The sequence below is a fragment of the Bos javanicus genome, chromosome 10 (assembly GCF_032452875.1).
Source record: "Bos javanicus breed banteng chromosome 10, ARS-OSU_banteng_1.0, whole genome shotgun sequence".
Classification (NCBI taxonomy): domain Eukaryota; kingdom Metazoa; phylum Chordata; class Mammalia; order Artiodactyla; family Bovidae; genus Bos; species Bos javanicus.
The window spans coordinates 99,983,104-100,001,957 of NC_083877.1; the positions used below are offsets into that span (position 1 = coordinate 99,983,104).

At 38.3% G+C, this 18,854-nt stretch overlaps 1 protein-coding gene across 11 annotated transcripts in view; it reads right to left on the minus strand.

The window, feature by feature from the left end:
* Window positions 1–18,854, minus strand: part of EML5 (EMAP like 5) — a 159,899-nt gene that overhangs the window by 103,336 nt on the left and 37,709 nt on the right. For all 11 annotated transcript variants that reach the window (XR_009738865.1, XR_009738864.1, XM_061429644.1 and 8 more), the window contains exons 4-7: window positions 18,629–18,697; window positions 17,560–17,745; window positions 12,120–12,255; window positions 10,192–10,393 (exon numbers count right to left, since the gene is read on the minus strand). Coding sequence is in view for 9 of the 11 variants with exons in the window: in XM_061429644.1 (XP_061285628.1) it covers window positions 10,192–10,393; window positions 12,120–12,255; window positions 17,560–17,745; window positions 18,629–18,697 (593 nt within the window). In the remaining 2 variants the exon portion in view is untranslated. The remainder of the gene's footprint in view (window positions 1–10,191; window positions 10,394–12,119; window positions 12,256–17,559; window positions 17,746–18,628; window positions 18,698–18,854) is intronic.

Here is an 18,854-nt window from a genome sequence, read left to right on the forward strand (position 1 = left end):
GGGTCAGACACATCTGAAGCTTACCATACATGCACATGTGCACATGTTGGGTACGTATATGCTAACAAATGCAATATTCTCCTCTTATATTGATTTATTACTATATGGTGTCCTTCTTTTTCTTTATGGCCTTTGTTTTAAAGTTTATTTTGTCTGATATGAGTATTGCTATCTCCACTTTCTTGCTGTTTCCAATTTGCATAAAATATCTTTTTCCTTTCCTTCACATTTTTCACTCTTTGTGTTTTTTGCCCTGAAGTGAGTCTTCTGTAGGCAGTATATTGGAGATTCTTTTTTTTTTTTTTTAATCCAATCTGCCACTCTGTCTTTTAACCAGAGTATTTAGTCCACTGACATTATGCAAAAATACGGAATGCTGGCTGGATGAAGGACAAGCGGGAATCAAGATTGCTGGGAGAAACATCAATAACCTCAGATATGCAGATGATACCACCCTTGTAGTGGAAAGTGAAGAACTAAATAGCCTCTTGATGAAAGTGAAAGAGGAGAGTGAAAAAGTTGGCTTAAAATTCAACAGTCAAAAAATGAAGATCATGGCATCCGGTCCCAAAACTTCATGGCAAATAGATGGGGAAACAATGGAAACAGTGAGAGACTTTATTTTGGGGGGCTCCAACAGCACTGCAGATGGTGACTACAGCCATGAAATTAAAAGATGCTTGCCCCTTGTAAGAAAAGTTATGACCAACCTAAACAGCATGTTAAAAAACAGAGATATCACTTTGCCGACAAAGGTCCATCTAGTCAAAGCTATGGTTTTTCTAGTGGTCATGTATGGATGTGAGAGTTGGGACTACCAAGAAAACTGAGCACTGAAGAATGGATGCTTCTGAGCCGTGGTGTTGGAAAAGACTCTTGAGAGTCCCCTGGACTGCAAGGAGAGCCAACCAGTCCATCCTAAAGGAAATCAGTCCTGAATATTCACTGGAAGGACTGATGCTGAAGCTCCAATATTTTGGCCACCTGATGTAAAGAACTAACTGCTTAGAAAAGACCCTGATGCTGGGAAAGACTGAAGGCTGGAGAAGGGGATGAGATGGTTGGATGGCATCACTGACCGGATGGACATGAGTTTGAGCAAGCTCTGGGAGTTGGTGATGGACAGGGAGGCCTGATGCGCTGCAGTCCATGGAGTCACAAAGAGTCAGATACGACTGAACTGAACTGACATTAAAAGTAATTATTGATAAGTATGTACTTATTGCCATGTTAATAAATTTTCCAGTGATTTATTCAGTTCTTCATTTCTTCCCTTTTTGTTTTTCCTTTTGTGGCTTTATGATTTTCTTTTGTAGTACCTTGAGTTCCTTTCTCTTTGGTTTTTATGAACCTACTGTATATTTTTGACTTTTCATTACCATAGAGTTCAAGTATATTAACTCATAACTATATCAGCAATATTCAAGTTCAAACACATTCTATAAGATTTACATTTTTATAACTCCCTCTCCAACATTTTGAGATTTTGATATCTGATGTCTTATTTTACATCTTCATACTTATCCTTTTACTGTTTATTATAATCATAATCACTTCTACAATTTTTTTTGCACACTTCTACAATTTTAAACTGTTTTTAAATTTATATGTGGTTTATTGAAGTGACCGTCAATCCTTACTATATATTTGCCTTTCTTATTGTGATTTTTCCCTTTCAAACAGATTCTTGATTCTTTTCTGTTTACAGAATATCCTTCAATATTTCTTTCAGGATAGGTGCAGTACTGCCCAAGTCTTCTTTGTCTTAAAAATTCTTTATCTCTCCTATTCTAAATGATAATCTTGCTGGACAGAGTATCCTAGGTTGCAGGGTTTTTTTCCCTTTCAGGATTTTGAATACATGTCATTCCATTCTGGCCTGAAAAGTGTTCACAGAGAAATCAGCTGTTAGCTTTATGGAAGTTCCCTTGTAATGGACTCTTTTTTCTCTTGCTCTATTTAGAATCCTCTTTAACTTTTGTCATTTTAATTATATGTCTAGGTGTGGGTTTGTTTGAATTCATTTCATTTGGGACCCTCTGTTCTTCCTGTATCTGTATACCTGTTTCTTTCTTTAGGTTTGAGAAGTTTTTAGCTCTAACATCTTCAAATACATTTTTTATCTCCTTCTCTCTCATTTCTCCTTCTGGAACTCCTATTATACATAGGCTGGCACATTTTTCTTTATCCTATAGGTCTCATATATTGCTCTTTTTTCCATTTTGTCTTTCTGTCTGCTGTTCTGATTGGATGATGTCCATTATTCTTTCAGATCACTTCTTCATCCTTCTGTGTCATTTAGTCAGCTATTGTTGCTTCTAGATTGCTTTTTGCAGAGAAGGCAATGGCACCCCACTCCAGTACTCTTGCCTGGAAACTCCAATGGACGGAGGAGCCTGGTGGGCTGCAGTCTATGGGGTTGCTAAGAGTCAGACACGACTGAGCGACTTCACTTTCACTTTTCACTTTCATGCATTGGAGAAGGAAATGGCAACCCACTCCAGTGTTCTTGCCTGGACAATCCCAGAGATGGGGGAGCTTGGTGGGCTGCCATCTGTGGGGTCGCACAGACTGACGTGACTTAGCAGCAGCAGCAGCAGATTGCTTTTTATCTCAGTAACTGACTTATCTATTTTCTGTGTTGTCTATTTTTGACTGGTTCATCTTTATGGTTTTTAATTCCTTGTTACAGTGATCTGCATTCCTATCAATAATCTTTCCTAATTAATTTAGCATTTTTATTTCACCTTTTTGTACTTGGGGTCTGGTAGACTGGTGACCTCTGTTTCATTATTTGTAATCTTTCAGGGAATTTCTCTTGTTCTTTTAACTGGGAGTAGTTCATCTGCCTTTTCATTTTACTTTCTTTTTTAAATTTATTTTTAATTGGAGGGTAATTGCTTTACAATACTGTGCTGGTTTCTGCTGTACAACGTGATCAGTCATAACTATACATATATATCTCTCCTCCCCCCAGAGCCTCCCTCCCACTCTGTCTCTATAAATTTAGAAGAAACTGTTTTATACTATAATCTTATAGAGCTGTTTTTAAGATGATTTTATGTGTGAGTGTCCCTGTGTAGACTATGTGTGTCCAATGCCTTTGGTGCGAGGGTTGGCTTTGGGATGAATGCCAGTCACATCTTTTCCCAGGGTATGCTAGCCATTATCCCCTTGACAGGCAGGCAGAGGTGCTGGAGGATCTAAAGCCTGTTCAGGGAGTATAGCAGGACTTCCTCTCTGCTCCATGGCTATTGCCACTCTGTCAAGGACAAGACTGCCTTCTCAGCTGTTGCAGTAGAAGCCCTGATGATTGGGTTTGACGAGGCTCTGTTGCCGTTGAACATGTGCCCTGCCCCAAAGGAAGCGAGTGCTGAAGCAAGTGATGCTTGTGCACTCACAGAGGACCTACATGCAACCTGTGCAGGCGTCCATGGCTCTGTTTAGAAGCAGGCTGAGATTACATCCCTTCCTCTGTTATCTTCAGCCCAGATCTGTTACAAGGCTGTGGTGTGGAACAGGCTGAGGCTGGGCATCAGGGTGTTGTGGCTGTAGGAACTGAGGGGCTGCACTGCTGCCAGAGATCTGGGCTGCCTCAGTGGCAGTCTTTGCCCAGGATCTGTCTGCCCCAGGTCGAGCACGAATCTGCAGTGTGCAGTGGATGGGACCAGGGAACACTGCTGGGAGGCCAACTGCTGCATGCTCCTGTGTGTGATGACAATGGTCGCTACCACCCTGAGCCCCGTGGTCTGTCTCTGTGTCATTTCCCAGGGCCTGGTTGGCCTAAATCTTGTGCCAGGCTGTGGTGGAGTGAGCAGGGCCAGGACGTTTGCTCCACTCAGACTGAAGAGTGTGGGTGTGGTAGCAGCCACCAGCACAAGGCTCTCTCCATCTTGGCTACTGGCAAGTCAACGTGTGCCCACTCCTTCAAAATGGAGTTTAGACTTGAGGCCTCTGTCTGTCCCAGTGGCTGTCCCAGAAAGCAAGGGGGCTTATCTCCTCTGCACTGGACCCTAGAACTGGTTCGGCCAGATTGTGGCTCAGCCTGCTCGCTCTCCAGGGCTAGGTCCTCCCATGCAGACTGACTCCTTTCAAATCCCTCCCAGGGGTGCAGATTCCAACCTGATACTTTCATTTCCATCCTACCAAGTCACATGAAGATCTTTCTTGCAGCTCTGGTTGTATAGGAGTTCTGCCAGTTTCCAATTAGTTTTCTGTGAGAATGCTTCCATATGTAGATATATTTTTGATGTATTTGTGGAGGGGAAGTGAGCTCCACATCTTCCTACTGTGCATTCTTGATCCCCCTCATTTTTACATTTGTAAATGTTTGAAAAAAATTATCAAAGAATAACATTTTGAGTCATGAGAAAATTATATGAAATTCAAACTCAGATTCCAGTGTCTACAGATCAAGTTTTATGGGAACACAGCCACCCTGCCCTGTTTTCATACTGTCTGTGGCTGCTTTCACACTGCAGAGGCAGAGTTGAATGCTTACAGAACAGAGGCAGATGGTGGCACTCATCACCTCGTTCGGCTCCTCTGATGCACTACAAATTACACTGACACTATTATAACCCGACAGAATCTCAACTGCTACGTGTATTGTCACATCATGGCGTTTTATTATTTTTTATCTCCAATACATACCCATCACATCATAACAAGAAAGAAAAAAGAGAAAACTGAATGAATGTTGTGTTTTAAGGCACAGTAGAGTGTGGATTACGCAACTACTGAATTAGATGATAAAGCACTATGTTTATTATTCAATGATATTATAGCTATCCTAAAAGAGTACAAAGGTACATTAACATTACCAGACTAAGCACTTATCATGATATTTTCAACTCACAGGAAAGCAATAGTCAGAAAAATTAGAAAATTTAAAATCTCATTGTAGCAGAATTTCTTTACACATTCAAAAATTAAAATGAGGTTTTACTTTAAAAAACCTACGAAGAAAGTAAAAAACCAAGTGGCTCATTTTTTAGACAAGCAAAGAAAGTTGCTTATTGGTAATGGATTAACTAAATCATTTTGGATTGTTGCAGCTGAAGAACTCTCTCCAGAAAAAATAAATTTGTTTAAGACAACTAGCCATTGGGTGAGAACAGTTGCTTACAGAGTTGAGGGTTTGGGAATAACACCAACAGTTAATGAAAAACAAGGCAAATACTTTTTTAATTGGAGGCTAATTACTTTACAATATTGTATTGGTTTTGCCATACATCAACATGAATCCGCCACAGGTGTAAACGTGTTCCCACTCCTGAACCCCCCTCCCACCTCCCTCCCCATACCATCCCTCTGGGTCATCCCAGTGCACCAGCCCCAAGCATCCTGTATCCTGTGTTGAACCTGGACTGGCGATTCATTTCTTATATGATATTATACATGTTTCAATGCCATTCTCCCAAATCATACCCCTACCCCCACCCCAGAGTCCAAAAGACTGTTCTATACATCTGTGTCTCTTTTGCTGTCTCACATACAGGGTTATCGTTACCATCTTTCTAAATTCCATATATATGCGTTAGTATACTGTATTAGTGTTTTTCTTTCTGGCTTACTTCACTCTGTATAATAGGCTCCAGTTTCACCCACCTCAATAGAACTGATTCAAATGTATTCTTTTTAATGGCTGAGTAATACTCCATTGTGTATATGTACCACAGCTTTCTTATCCATTCGTCTGCTGATGGACATCTAGGTTGCTTCCATGTCCTGGCTATTATAAACAGTGCTGCGATGAACACTGGGGTACATGTGTCTCTTTCAATTCTGGTTTCCTCGGTGTGTATGCCCAGCAGTGGGATTGCTGGGTCGTATGGCAGTTCTATTGCCAGTTTTTTAAGGAATCTCCATACTGTTCTCCATAGTGGCTGTATTAGTTTGCATTCCCACCAACAGTGTAAGAGGGTTCCCTTTGCTCCACATCCTCTCCAGCATTTACTGCTTGTAGACTTTTGGATTGCAGCCATTCTGACTGGCATGAAATGGTACCTCACTGTGGTTTTGATTTGCATTTCTCTGATAATGAGTGATGTTGAGCATCTTTTCATATGTTTGTTAGCCATCTGTATGTCTTCTTTGAATTGTCTATTTAGTTCTTTGGCCATTTTTTGATTGGGTTGTTTATTTTTCTGGAATTGAGCTGCAGGAGTTGCTTGTATATTTTTGAGATTAGTTGTTTGTCAGTTGCTTCATTTGCTATTATTTTCTCCCATTCTGAAGGCTGTCTTTTCACCTTGTTTATAGTTTCTTTTGTTGTGCAGAAGCTTTTAATTTTAATTAGATCCCATTTGTTTATTTTTGCTTTTATTTCCAATATTCTGGGAGGTGGGTCATAGAGGATCCTGCTGCGATTTATGTCAGAGAGTGTTTTGCCTATGTTCTCCTCTAAGAGTTTTATAGTTTCCAGTCTTATGTTTAGACCTTTAATCCATTTGGAGTTTATTTTTGTGTATGGTGTTAGAAAGTGATCTAGTTTCATTCTTTTACAAGTGGTTGACCAGTTTTCCAAGCACTACTTGTTAAAGAGATTGTCTTTTCTCCATTGTATATTCTTGCTTCCTCTGTCAAAGATCAGGTGTCCACAGGTGTGTGGGTTTATCTCTGGGCTCTCTATTTTGTTCTATTAGTCTATATTTCTGTCTTTGTGCCAGTACCATACTGTCTTGATGACTGTGGCTTTGTAGTAGAGCCTGAAGTCAGGCAGGTTGATTCCTCCAGTTCCATTCTTCTTCCTCAAGACTGCTTTGGCTATTCGAGGTTTTTTGTATTTCCATATAAATTGTGAGATTACTTGTTCTAGCTCTGTAAAAAATACCGTTGGTAGCTTGATAGGGATTGCATTGAATCTACAGATTGCTTTGAGTAGTATACTCATTTTCACTATATTGATTCTTCCGATCCACAAACATAGTAAAACAAGGCAAATACTTTTGAGTGGTTTTCCTAGAGTCTTGATAAGTCAACAAATGTTATTGTTACTACTAAGTGGTTTATTTGAGGAGTCAATGCCAAGTTTGAAGTGATAAATAATTAGCTTTTATGAACAGTTTGCATGGAATAACTACAGGCTAGAATATTTTCAAAGACACTAGTGAGAAAGCAGTCATCCAGCACAACATCAAGTGGACTCAGACTGGGGTAAAAAATATGTAGGGGGGATTGGCTTATAGACAAATTATAAAGCCTATAAAAGTTAAGGTGTTTAAAGCCTTACGATTATTCACCATATTATTTCTTCACAATTTTGCACACATACACACACAATCTTGAATCATGTCTTTTAGAACCAATAATGTTAACAGTGAACTTCATTTTCTCCAGTGGATTTAACCATTGTTGGTTCTGAGTTTTTGTTAGGAACAGAAGCTAAAAATCCTGACTTGCCCTATAACACTTTCCAATTAAAACTTTCCCACTTTTGCTATTTGGGGAGATGCTAGTTTGGGAAAGATCCTGGTGTTCTTACGTGTTGCAGGTAGTAATACATCCTTTCTTCTCTTGATCTTTGCTTTGACTGTGTCTTTTGGTTTGACACCCACCAAGAGGTGAACCCAGTTTTCAGGCAACACAATTACTTTTTAAAGGACCAGCTGCCCTTTTTATGAAAGCAGCCAGTACCAGCTGTCCTCCTAAAATGGAAGAAACTCCTAGCAAATCATGTGAGTCAAGTGTAGCCCCACACCAAGTTTCCATGTGGACAGTGCTATGGCATCTTCTATCTACATAAAACCAAGTAGCACAAATATAGTAAGTGGCATGATTGATTAACATACCACTTAAAATATCAGTAGTTACCTGGAAAGAATCAGATTGCATCCCTATCTCACTTCTTACACTGAAGTAAATTTTACAAAGATTAGGAGTTAAACATAAAAAATAAACCCACTAATACACTAGAAGAATATACTAGAAAACTTTTTAACCTTAGGGAGGATTTCTCTATGCTAGAAAACTCAGAAGTCATAAAAGAAAATGTTGATAAATTCAGATGCATAAAACAAAATAACAACAAAAACTTTTTCATGACAAAAGATCTAAGCATAATAAAGAAGCAAGTAACAAGGTGGTGAAAAGTATTTGCAACTTACATTCCAAAAGTTTAATATCCATAATATGTAAGGAGCTGCTAAAAATAAAGGAGAAAGATATCTACAATGCACAAAAAAATGGCAAGAAATGTGAAGAGGCCATAGAAAGGATTCTATGGAACCAAGTATTTTTTACTTGTAAATATTAAAGAATTATGCACTTTTCTGCTTTTCCTGTGCAAATTTTATCTAGGATAATCAAACAGTTAATGAGGAGAAATTCTTTTTATACAAACATGGTAGCTAAAAAATGAATCATAAATGAAAGAGTTAGAATACAACTACTTGAAACTCAATAACATAACAGATTTAGGTCACATATTCTCGACAGGGGTAATATTGCCCCTCAAAAGCTAAAAATTAGTTCTTAGGGGTGAAAATCTTAAATATTACAGTAGTTTGTGGCTCTCTTAAGTGCCACAGTACAAATACATATATGTATATATACATACACACATTCATATTAATACATTCATACATACAATTTTTTGTGGTGCTAAAATTTCACAGGGAAGGAGTGCAATTAGGGGGAGCAATGTCTTAGTCTCATTAGGAGAGCAACAATTTTTAAAAAGTTTGAGAAGTACTGATCTAGATAACAACCATCAATGGCTGCAAATGTGGCAAAAAGGAGACTACATATTACCATCAAACAAGGATACACATTACTACCTAGGAAATATTCTAAGTGAAAATTCCTAACTGACTGCATCTCATCAAACTCTAGATCTAACTATCAGTTTACAGAATACAGGGAAGAGGGAATGCATTAAAATATACTATAGGTATTCAAATCCAGAATGTGGAGAACTCTAAAGGGCAAATATTAAGTTTCTTCAACAAATAAACTGTAAAGAGAAAAATCAGAAAGCGAAGAAGGGAAGCTATAGAATAAAAGAGATTCAAAGGACATATTAACAATTGCAATAAATGGACCTTATTATAAGTCTAATTCTAAGAAGCAAAAGGAATACAGTGATAACAGTGTTGTGGTGGTGTTTAGAGTTATCTTTTAGAGATACAAATGGAAATATTAATACAGATGAAATGGGGACAAAAGACAGTATCAAAGTGGGAAAAGTATCTCAACTGATATCACTGATCAGTGCTTCTCAAACTTTAGTGTCTAGAAAATCCTAAATTGGTGGATTCCTTATACAAGGTCCTGTATAAGGCATGATAAATTTGCATTGCTTACTAGTTCCCTTGTAATGTTGATGAGGCTGGTCTAGGAATCACACTTTAAAAACCAGTCATAGATAAAAGGCTAATTGCTGCTTGCATATATAGACAGGTATAGGATCCTATATTAACATAATTAGAAAAAGACCAATGAACTAAGAGAAAATATGCAAAGAGCTTGAACAAACAAGTCAAAGAAAAGGAAATATAAATGTCCTCTAAACATATGAAAACATACGTTTTTTGATTTGTATGTTGATCATACATTTGATCATACAATTGATCAACATATTGATCCCTCAATATGAGAGAAAAGCATATTTTAAAATATAACAAGGTATCATTTTTCACAGTTTGGGGTGATTAGTGCTGGCAAGAGTGTGGGAGAAAAGGCTCTGTCACACATTGCTGACAGGTGTGTAAATTGTTATTGCCTCTGTGTAAGGCACTATCTATTAAAATTTAAAATGCATGTATCTTTTGAACACTAGTAAGAATTTATCACAGAAATATTCTTATTTACACATGGACTAAACAGCAAAGGTACAATGATATTCACTGCAAGCACTGCATTTAGAAGTACAAAACTGGAAGAACCTAAACTTTCACCAAATGATAGTTTAACTGAATAAACTATAGTACATAGGGGACTATTACACAGCTGTTAAAAGAGGAGGTAGTTCTGTATATTTTTATATGAAACAAACTCCAACTTAGGCTTTTAAGAGAAAAACCCAAATCTTATAAATAGTTGTTAATGCTATACACTGTTGGCATCTGTTATGTTCATTTGTTATATCAAAGCTGATAAAATTTAAAACTAAGGTGTTTTTTTTAAGTTTTTCTTCTGTTGCTCTAAGGACAAATTCCAGCCTATGCAATTACTCTGTGATTTGCTTACCTGACTGAACGGTCATCGCTTCCAGTCACGGCCAAAGGTTTAGTAGGATGGACAGCAAGTGCCCACAGCTCGCCTTCACAATGCCCTTGCATAATTAGGAAAGGCTTGTTTCTTTCATGAACCACAATTTCAAAAATTTCGCCATCCTGTGTTCCAACTAGAATGTGGTCTCCTCGCCAACACACACTCCTCACAGACAAACCTAGTCAAAATGGAATTGCGCTTAAGGTCAGTACTGTGGTGACAGAGTGCTAACCCGCCTAACCCTACTAATTGTCCATCTTTTATGCCTGAGGTGTAAGATAGAAGGAACACATTTTCTTCATTTATCCATGCTCTTTTCTATGTGAAATATTTCTTTTTATATACCCAGTTTCTACCCACCCTTCAAGACATACACTCCTCTTCCTCATTAGTCAACATCAGTCGTAGTCTGATCACTTCCTCAGTCAACGTCTTGTAACACAGTGCATGTCATCCAGAGTAATTATTCAGGGGCTACCCTCATGTGCTTAGTCACTCAGTTGTGTTTGACTCTGCAGCCCAATGGGCTGTAGTGCGTCAGGCTCCTTTGTCCATGGGGATTCTCCAGGTAAGAATAATGCAGAAGGTTGTCATGCCCTCCTCCAGGGGATCTTCCCAACCCAGGTCTCCTACATTGCAGGTGGATTCTTTACCATTTGAGCCACTAGGGAAGCCCATAACTACCACCAAGCTGCTGCTACTGCTGCTAAGTCACTTCAGTCGTGTCCGACTCTGTGCAACCCCATAGACGGCAACCCACCAGGCTCCCCTGTCCCTGGGATTCTCCAGGCAAGAACATTGGAGTGGGGTGCCATTGCCTTCTCAAACTACCACCATAGAATTGTTTTATTTTTCTCTTAGAATAATCTGATTTTTATGTGTCTATATTTCACCTCTTCAATGCGCTCATAAAATCATTAAGAAGAAAGATTTCTACTTTTTCTGTATACAATCCCTTTTGCAACCTCAGGAAAGCTGGTGTCTCCCTCAGTTTCCTCATTTATATAGTATGGTCAGCAATGAGGTACTGTGTAACTTATAGTGTTATGAGAATCAAATAAGAAGTGTCAAATTATTTTATAAACTTTACAGTACAAAAATGCTCAGCAAAACTCTTGAAAACAGTATAACAGCTAACATTTACTGGATGATCATTATGTACCAGACACTCTCCTAAAATTTTTACATATATTAGCTCATTTAATCCTCTGAGATATTTCTTTTTCTCATTTTACAGATGATGGTATGCAGCCCAAGGTCACATGTCTAGTAAGTGACTACAATATGGCATAAACATAGGCCTGTGTAACTCCCAATCCTACTCCTACAATACAACACTAGTGGGTAATACGTTTACTTTTGTAGTGAAAGACTGTTTTATTACATCAAATTTTTTAAAATCCTCCAAAGAAAAAATTATATCTTGGTTGCTGACAAATTTGGATGGAGGAAAAACTCCATATACTTAAACATATACTTAAACAATCTTAAATTAAGTTAAAATAAGTTAAGATTGCACTTAAACTATCTTAAACAAAAGTTCCTCTAACTCTCAACACATTATTTTCAACAGTTTATTTGCTAAAGTTACATTTAGCATTCAAATAGTAAAATGTTTCCAAAATTTAAGGTTACCAAAGTAAGTACTTATCACATCTCTCTGTGGGTCCCATTATAGCTGGCATTAGACAAGAAAAGGAACTTTGTCATAACAGTAAACCTACACAGTCTTCAGGCAAAATTCCTCATCAGCAGAAGGATTTTAATTAAATGTATCCAGTATGAAGGAGTGAACGTAAGCCTCATTTACATTTATAAACACACTTTAAATTTGCGGAGAGAAGGAGACCGCCCTTGACACACTAAGACTCTGCCTGGTGACGAGGTACCTGCTCTGTCATTACCTTTGTACCCCTGGTCTGTTTCCCTGAGGTCAATCACAGTAATTGGTTTAAAAGTTAAATCCCAAAGACGAATGCAGCCATCTCTGCCGCCAGTAGCAAAGCCTTCTTCACAAGCATTCATGCTAAAAATTCCTGCCTAGAAGAGGGAAAAAAATAATTTAACAATACATGCTTTTTAAGAAAATACACTACATGTGAGAGTAGAAATCCACATAAAGATTTTTTGATATGGCAAAAGAACAGTCAAATGATCAGAAAATACAGATGATGATCCGGAAATAAATCTATGTATATATAGGAACTCATATATGACCAAAATGGTAATTAATGATATAAGAGAAAATGAAGTTAAAACTATAACATATACAAAAATGAATCAGACAAAAGCAAAAAATACAGACAAAATTCTAACTATAAAAAAAAAAAACACAAATATGTTAGAAAAGAGTCAGAAGAACACTTATGTAACTTTCGGCTGTGAAAGAACTTTATATAGTACGGAAGTTATCCACAAGCCATAAAGGAAGATTTTTAAATTTTTCATATGAGAAAAGATATAAGTAAAAACAAACAGACTGAGGAAATATTTGCAATGTGTTCAGTTCAGTTCAGTCGCTCAGTCGTGTCCGATTCTTTGCGACCCCATGAATCGCAGCACACCAGGCCTCCCTGTCCATCACCAACTCCCAGAGTTCACTCAGACTCACATCCATCGAGTCAGTGATGCCATCTAGCCATCTCATCCTCTGTCGTCCCCTTCTCCTCCTGCCCCCAATCCCTCCCAGCATCAGAGTCTTTTCCAATGAGTCAACTCTTCACATGAGGTGGCCAAAGTATTGGAGTTTCAGCTTTAGCATCATTCCTTCCAAAGAAATCCCAAAGCTGATCTCCTTTAGAATGGACTGGTTGGATCTCCTTGCAGTCCAAGGGACTCTCAAGAGTCTTCTCCAACACCACACTTCAAAAGCATCAATTCTTCAGCGCTCAGTTTTCTTCACAGTCCAACTCTCACATCCATACATGACCACAGAAAAACCATAGCCTTGACTAGACGGACCTTTGTTGGCAAAGTAATGTCTCTGCTTTACAACATGCTATCTAGGTTGGTCATAACTTTCCTTCCAAGGAGTAAGCGTCTTTTAATTTCATGGCTGCAATCACCATCTGCAGTGATTTTGGAGCCCCCAAAAACAAAGTCTGACACTGTTTCCACTGTTTCCCCATCTACTTCCCATGAAGTGATGGGACCGGATGCCATGATCTTCGTTTTCTGAATGTTGAGCTTTAAGCCAACTTTTTCACTCTCCACTTTCACTTTCAACAAGAGGCTTTTGAGTTCCTCTTCACTTTCTGCCATAAGGGTGGTGTCATCTGCATATCTGAGGTTATTGATATTTCTTCTGGCAATCTTGATTCCAGCCTGTGCTTCCAGCGTTTCTTATGATGTACTCTGCATAGAAGTTAAATAAGCAGGGTGACAATATACAGCCTTGACGTCCTCCTTTTCCTATTTGGAACCAGTCTGTTGTTCCATGTCCAGTTCTAACTGTTGCTTCCTGACCTGCATATAGGTTTCTCAAAGGGCAGGTCAGGTGGTCTGGTATTCCCATCTCTTTCAGAATTTTCCACAGTTTATTGTGATCCACATAGTCAAAGGCTTTGGTATAGTCAATAAAGCAGAAATAGATGTTTTTCTGGAACTCTCTTGCTTTTTCCATGATCCAGCGGATGTTGGCAATTTGATCTCTGGTTCCTCTACCTTTTCTAAAACCAGCCTGAATGTCTGGAAGTTCACAGTTCACATACTGCTGAAGCCTGGCTTGGAGAATTTTGAGCATTACTTTACTAGCGTGTGAGATGAGTGCAATTGTGCGGTAGTTTGAGCATTCTTTGGCATTGCCTTTCTTTGGGATTGGAATGAAAACTGACCTTTTCCAGTCCTGTGGCCACTGCTGAGTTTTCCAAATTTGCTGGCATATTGAGTGCATCATCTTTCAGGATTTGAAATAGCTCAACTGGAATTCCATCACCTCTACTAGCTTTGTTCGTAGTGATGCTTTCTAAGGCCCACTTGACTTCACATTCCAGGATGTCTGGCTCTAGGTGAGTGATCACACCATTGTGATTATCTTCGTCGTGAAGATCTTTTTTGTACAGTTCTGTGTATTCTTGCCACCTCTTCTTAATATCTTCTGCTTCGTTAGGTCCATACCATTTCTGTCCTTTATCGAGCCCATCTTTGCATGAAATGTTCCCTTGGTATCTCTAATTTTCTTGAAGAGATCTCTAGTCTTTCCCATTCTGTTGTTTTCCTCTATTTCTTCGCATTGATTGCCGAGGAAGGCTTTATTATCTCTTCTTGCTATTCTTTGGAACTCTGCATTCAGATGCTTGTATCTTCCTTTTCTCCTTTGCTTTTTGCTTCTCTTCTTTTCACAGCTATTTGTAAGGCCTCCTCAGACAGCCATTTTGCTTTTTTGCATTTCTTTTCCATGGGGATGGTCTTGATCCCTGTCTCCGGTACAATGTCACGAACCTCAGTCCATAGTTCATCAGGCACTCTATCTATCAGATCTAGGCCCTTAAATCTATTTCTCACTTCCACTGTATAATCATAAGGAATTTGATTTAGGTCATATGTGAATGGTATAGTGGTTTTCCCTACTTTCTTCAATTTAAGTCTGAATTTGGCTATAAGGAGTTCATGATCTGAGCCACAGTCAGCTCCTGGTCTTGTTTTTGTTGACTGTATAGAGCTTCTCCATCTTTGGCTGCAAAGAATATAATCAATCTGATTTTGGTGTTGACCATCTGGTGATGTCCATGTGTAGAGTCTTCTCTTGTGTTGTTGGAAGAGGGTGTTTGCTATGACCAGTACATTTTCTTGGCAAAACTCTATTAGTCTTTGCCTTGCTTCATTCTGTATTCCAAGGCCAAATATGCCTGTCACTCCAGGTGTTTCTTGACTTCCTACTTTTGCATTCCAGTCCCCTATAATGAAAAGGACATCTTTTTTGGGTGTTAGTTCTAAAAGGTCTTGAGGTCTTCATAGAACCATTCAACTTCAGCTTCTTCAGCGTTACTGGCTGGAGCATAGACTTGGATTACTGTGATATTGAATAGTTTGCCTTGGAAACGAACAGAGATCATTCTGTCGTTTTTGAGATTGCATCCAAGTACTGCATTTCGGACTCTTTTGTTGACCATAATGGCTATTCCATTTCTTCTTGCAATGTGTATGACTGTCAAAATGTGTATGTATATGTCAATGTGTATGACTAACACACAAATAAAATAAAATCCAACAACAACAATAACAAAAAAAAGAGCAAAGGATAAGTAAAGTCGATTAATAGAAAAGGAAATTCAAGTACAGTTGACCCATGAACAATGCAGGAGTTTTGTGGAGTCAAAAATTCTAGTATAACTTAGAAGTGAACCTTCACATCCAAGATTTCTCCATATCTGAAGTTCCACAGTAGCAGTGAATTTAACCAACCACAAACTGTGTAGTACTACAAAGCTATGGTTTTTCCAGTAGTCATGCGTGGATGTGAGAGTTGGACCATAAAGAAAGCTGAGAGCCAAAGAATTGATGCTTTCGAACTGTAGTGCTGGAGAAGACTCTTCACAGTCCTTTGGACTACAAGGAGATCAAACCAGTCAACCCTAAAGGAAATCAATCCTGAATATTCACTGGAAGGACTGATGCTAAAGCTGAAACTCTAACACTTTGGTCACCTATGCAAAGAGCCGACTCACTGGAAAAGGCCCTGATGCTGGGAGAGACTGAAGGCAGGAGAAGAGGGTGACAGAGGATGTGATAGTTGGATGGCATCATCAACTCAATAGATATGGGTTTGAGCAAACTCTGGGAGATAACACACAACTGAGCATAAGCGTGCATGCACGCGCACACACACATGCAGTATTTACTACTGAAAATAATCCCCATACAAGTGGACCCTTGAGGTTCAAACCTATGTTGTTTAAGGGTCAACTGTAGTCAGTAAATATAAGAAATTTCACAAATAGATGGGAAAGAAAATTAAAACAAATAGTTAATATTTTTTACCCAGAAGATAAGCAAAAATTTACAACAGTGATCACATCCTGGGCTAATGACTATGAGGAACAAACTGGTATTTTTATACTGATGGTACAAAATGTGAAATGTCACAACTCTAGCTAGAATCTGCTATTTCTGGTCTTCAGACATTTTGCTGAAAGCAACACCTGCTCTAAGCAGTTCTTAAATATAAGTAACACGAAATGTATTATATATTTAATAGTGATTCATATTAATATGTGTGTGTGTGCTCAGTCAGACATGACTGACTGACTCTTTGCAACCCTATATGGACTGTAGTCCACCAGACTCTTCTGTCCATGGGATTTCCCAGGCAAGAATACTGGAGCAGCTTGCCATTTCTTTCTCCAGGGGATCTTCCTGACCCTGCGACTGAACCCACGTCTCTAGTACATCCTGCACTGGCAGGTGGATTCTTTACCACTATGCCACCTGGGAAGCTCTCATGTTTATATGTTTAATAGCTTTTCTACTTGAGATGTTCCTGATAACAATATGGTGGCTCTATGTTCTCTAGTTCCCTTCACTATGTGAGGGACCCAACTGCTAAAAGGACCAAGTCAAAAAACACTAAAAGGTTTTCTTTTAAAAAAATTTGATCTTGTATTAGAGTATAGCTGATTAACAATGCTGTAATAGTTTCAGGTGAAGAAAAAAGGGACACGCATCCATTCTCCCCCAGACTCCCCTCCCATCCAGGTTGCCACAGAGCATTAAGCAGAGTTCCATGTGCCATACAGTAGGTCCTGTTGGTTACCCATTTTAAACACATCAGTGTGTACATGTCCTTCCCAAACTCCCTATCTCCTCTCTCATTCTTCCCGCCGTGACTTCACTCTCTATGTCTGTGAGATTCTTTCTGAAAAAACACTGAAAGGTTTTAACAACAGATCTTTTTTCCTGGTTTGGTAACTTATTATATGAAAATCTCATGAAGTACAAAAATTTGTCACTCACTCAATCAATGATATTAAAATTAAAAAGTTAATATTATTCTAGTATTATCCCCAAATTTCCCACTGGTAAATTAGCTACAAAAGCACTAGTTTTATTCTAATGTGGTTAATCTAGAATTCTTCTAGGTTAAATTTAACAAGCTTTTTCCAATAATGAAAAAGACACCATACTAAAACAATGGTTTGAACAAAATACTAATTATACTAGTTTAATTGCATAATGTTTGTTCATTGAAATCTTGAAAACAAATAGACAAATTAATTCAATTGTAATAGCAGTTTTCAAGTAACTGAATTGATTAGAATGTCTGCTATATTATGGAACTTTTCATTCTAAGACAAGGAAGTAAGTAATTAATACCTAAAAGTATTCAAAATATTTAAATATACTTACAGTATGAGCTCCTTGTATTGTTCGTATAAGATTGATTCCTTTCCAAACATATATATCCCCATTGAGTGCGCCAGAATATGTTAACTCATCCCTTGCACAGGCCAGGCACAAGATGGTCTGAAGGTCACCAGTCTTCCCAAAGACCCCTCGTTTTGGGGTCAAAGCATTTCCACATAAACTCCAGAACTAAAAAGTACACAGTATAATCAAATGACCATAGAAGGCTCCTAATATAAATACCTCCAGTACTCTGTGCTATATTAGAGCAGGAGACGAGAAGCTACCCGTGAAGCCCCCTTATGATTGCACACACTCAACGTCCACCTCCTCATCCTAGTGCTGCCATTAGCCTCAATGTCACAGCAGACAGACACTGGCTTCAATCCTCACTGTAAGAACAAAGGGGGCTGAACTGGAATATTTTTAAAAATATGCTATTTCCCTTAGTTTTCTGGGAGAAAAAAACTACATAAACTTAGATTAAAAAGTTGGGAATAGGTTAGCAATGAAAGCGAAGCTAATATTCATTTCCTCAGTCACCTTGGTATTTCAAATGCTCAAGAGCCACATTTGTCCAGTGGTCACTCTATAGCAGAGCACCGAGGTGGATTCTAGAACAACAGTTCTTAACTCCTGCTGAGCATCAGAATCATTTGACTATCTGGGCTTCACTCTCCAGAGATTCTCTCTCAGTACATCTCAGTGGGGGTTTGGGTATACTATGCTTTAATTTCCCCCAGGTGATTTTAATATGCAGCCGAAGTTGATAATCACTGATTTAGAAGAAAATAACAGACTGAAACTGGGACTTACTGAAAGGAAAAGAACAAGCTATATTTATGCACAGAAATCATGAAGCTTTTAAATTTAAATATCATTAAGTTTCATTGATGAGAGCATTCATTAGCTATTTGAATGGGTAAGTCACAATTTTTTGTCCTTTGAGGCTTCTGATTTTAAACATATGCGTGTGTGTGTGTGTGTGTGTGTGTATAAATTGCAGTGTGATGTGTGCTTAGTAGCAGAGAATAAGTAATCATGACTATTATAAGTAAGACTCTTCTAGTACCTTGATATGTTTTACACCACAGCTGACAAGTTTATTTGGCTGGTACAAATCCCAAGAAATATCAAATATCTGTAAAAAATATATATATCAGATTCATTGTTAAGACACTTATTTTGAGAACCATTTAAGAATGCTGTCCAAAAGCCCAAGTAGCCCAAAAGTCTACATATCAGAAAATTATATTCCTCAATAAATAAAAATCAGAATTTTACATTTCTATCAGAAA